The sequence below is a fragment of the Phoenix dactylifera genome, chromosome 6, assembly GCF_051530095.1.
Source record: "Phoenix dactylifera cultivar Ajwa chromosome 6, Ajwa_hap1_PhDact_Kaust_v1.1, whole genome shotgun sequence".
Lineage (NCBI taxonomy): Eukaryota > Viridiplantae > Streptophyta > Magnoliopsida > Arecales > Arecaceae > Phoenix > Phoenix dactylifera.
This window is the reverse complement of record NC_143195.1, coordinates 35,484,139-35,486,894: the sequence shown is the minus strand read 5'-3', so window position 1 is coordinate 35,486,894 and position 2,756 is coordinate 35,484,139. Positions and strand designations below refer to the sequence as shown.

General features: G+C 48.7%; 1 protein-coding gene across 1 annotated transcript; it reads left to right on the top strand.

Moving 5' to 3' along the window:
* The first annotated feature begins 618 nt into the window (after nt 1-618).
* LOC103704697 (E3 ubiquitin-protein ligase Os04g0590900-like) lies at nt 619-2,506 on the top strand. Its single transcript, XM_008788100.6, has one exon. The coding sequence runs from the start codon at nt 962-964 to the stop codon at nt 2,075-2,077; it is 1,116 nt and encodes a 371-aa protein (XP_008786322.4). The 5' UTR covers nt 619-961; the 3' UTR covers nt 2,078-2,506.
* The last annotated feature ends 250 nt before the right edge of the window (nt 2,507-2,756 follow it).

Below are 2,756 nucleotides of genomic sequence, written 5' to 3'. Positions count from 1 at the left end.
TAGGCGAATGCGACACTTTTCCGATCATCCATCTATTAACCGGGGCCAACAACGCGGCTTGTCATTCTAGAGAGTTTATCTGAAAGAATCACATCTTTGTTTTATCTCTCTTGTGTTGTATTTTACTGTCTGATTTTTTGGACTGTACTCATATATATGTGGTATGTAAGTTGCCGATGTACTAAAAAAAAAAAAAAACCTACCAGCCTATGAGAAACTGTTTACTAAAGCAATGGCGACTATATCGTAATTACCAAATAACCCCACCCCTACTTTAAATCTAAAAGTTTCCGCATGCTCAGAACTCAGAGGGTGGGTTTTGACTGTTGCTACGCAGCCCCCCATGGATACCAAGCCGTTCCTAACCTGACATGGCGCGGCGAAATATCGGTGCAATTTATGAATGGTTAGATTTATGCATGGTTTGGTCCGTATTGATTTTGTTTCTATAATTTTCAGAATTTTTAAAGTAATTTTTTTGGTAAACGAAGTTAAGTTTCAAGCCCTTTCAGATTAACAAAAATTAAAGTTTTTTTTTTTTTTTCCCGCTCGCTACCAGTCGCTAGCTCGCCAGCCCAAGCAATAATAGTGCATTGATTACCCTCTCCCCATCCACAGGAGACCAGGAAAAAGAGAACTCGGATATTAGAGACGACGACAGAGAAAACAGAGCAAAACTAACCATCTCCCTTCCCCTATACTTTGCACTCAAGCACTTGGTTCCTTCGCCATTCTTTGTGCCAGAAAGCAAAAAAAAGAGAGAATAAAAGCCCTTTAAGCAGAAGCTCTTGCCACCCGACTCTCTCTGTTTTCTTTCTGCGATCAGATATCCCAGTTCCCAATACAAAACATTAAACCATCCCCCCGTCCACAATCGTTTGGTCCCGGAGACTCGCATAGATCTCGTTTGGCCCGGAAGATAACACCCCTGAGCCCCAGCTCTCCGACTGGCCGATTGGCCATGGCCGCCGTCGGCGACCAGCAAACCTGGGTTCCCTATGAGCCAATTAAGGACTGCACTCAGGGCTTGTGTACCATCTACTGCCCCCAGTGGTGCTACCTAATTTTCCCACCACCTCCCGCCGTGGAGCTCTCCGACGACAGCTCCGGCCCAACCTTCTCACCCCTCGTGATCGCCATCATCGGCATCCTCGCAAGCGCCTTCCTCCTCGTCAGCTACTACACCATCATCTCCAAGTATTGCGGTGCCTTCGACTCCCTCCGGCGGCGGCTCCAAGGCCCCGGTGCGGACGACCGCGAGCTCGAGGACGGCCTCGCGCAATCCCACCGCCACGAGGCTTGGCAACTCTCCCCGTCGAACGGGCTCGACGAGGCGTTGATCGACAAGATTGCGGTGTGCAAGTACAGGAGAGGCGACGGGCTGGTCGACGGCACCGACTGCTCGGTGTGCCTCAGCGAGTTCAGGGAGGACGACAGCCTTCGCCTGCTCCCCAAGTGCAATCATGCCTTCCATGTCCAGTGCATCGATACTTGGTTGAAGTCCCACTCCAACTGCCCCCTCTGCCGTGCCAATATCGTGTCGGTCAGTTCATTATCGCCGGCGCCGCCGCTTCCGGCTCCTCCCGAGCCGGAAAATGCTTCTCCCGCGGCAGAAGGTGAACGAGGCTTCGAGGAGACGGCTGCAGCCGTAGAAGATTTAGACGGTGGCGGGCAAGAAGAGATCCAACTGAGGAATCATGGCGATCTGCCTCCGAAGGAGCACCCTTCTCGAATCCTCTGTGATCTGGAAAGGATGGAGGAGAGTGATACTATAATTGAGGTGGGAGACGGTGCTGTCCAACCCATCAGACGATCATTCTCCATGGACTTCTCGCATCGAGGGCGTGTTTCGATTGCTGATGTCTTGCAAACGAGCATGGAGGATGAACTGTTAGCTGCAAAGGATCATGGCTTTCTGGTCGGGATCGGTTCGTCGAGACGGTGCGGAGGAGAGCATTGCAGGACCAGGGTCTTGCCTCGCGTTATGAGCCCTGTCCCGATGAAGAGATCCTTCTCCAGCGAGAGGTTCTGCTTCACTAGGCATGGGAGGGGAAGCAGTTCGATCCTTCCGGTGTAAAAGAATATATTCCAACTAGGATATAGCACAAGTTCTTCTCAGTGGAAGTGTCAATAGAAAGGAACAGAGTCTCATTCCTCAGCTCTGCAATCGAGAAAAGGAAACACCCTGCATCCATCGGGCTTTCCAACGACAGCAGATGGATTTCCTTGGTGTGGAAATCCTCCATGCAATGCATGGTGAGGCTCCCTAATTGCTATATTTGCTCTAAATTCTATCATGTGGGTTTATGGATTTGGTGGAGTTTGGATGCTTTTAGAAACTTTCGTATCATATGATTTTTGATTTCTTATCATCTGTTCTCTTGTGATTGCTTTGAGCTTGTGCATGCCCTCCTGCTTTTGATTCCCTTTTTTTTTTTTTTGCGAATGTAATACTGCAGTCATGCAGATCATTTGGTAAGTTAAAACAGAGTGGGAGTTCGAGATTTTTCTGATGGTTTCAGTGATATGCTCGCTGGCGGACTCTGAAATCAGGGAATGTTATTCATGATGTGTTCAGTGCTCCTCAATGCTCTCTTGCACCTATTTAAACTCCCTTCTCATAACTTAATAACTTGGGGAGGTGTCCTACTTCATTTTGGAGAAAACAATGGGTTCCTCGATGTTAATTATAGAAGCCCTGAAGGAGGCATCTAGTTTTGTTTCATGACCTCCATGAACTTGGAGGTGGAGTAGAT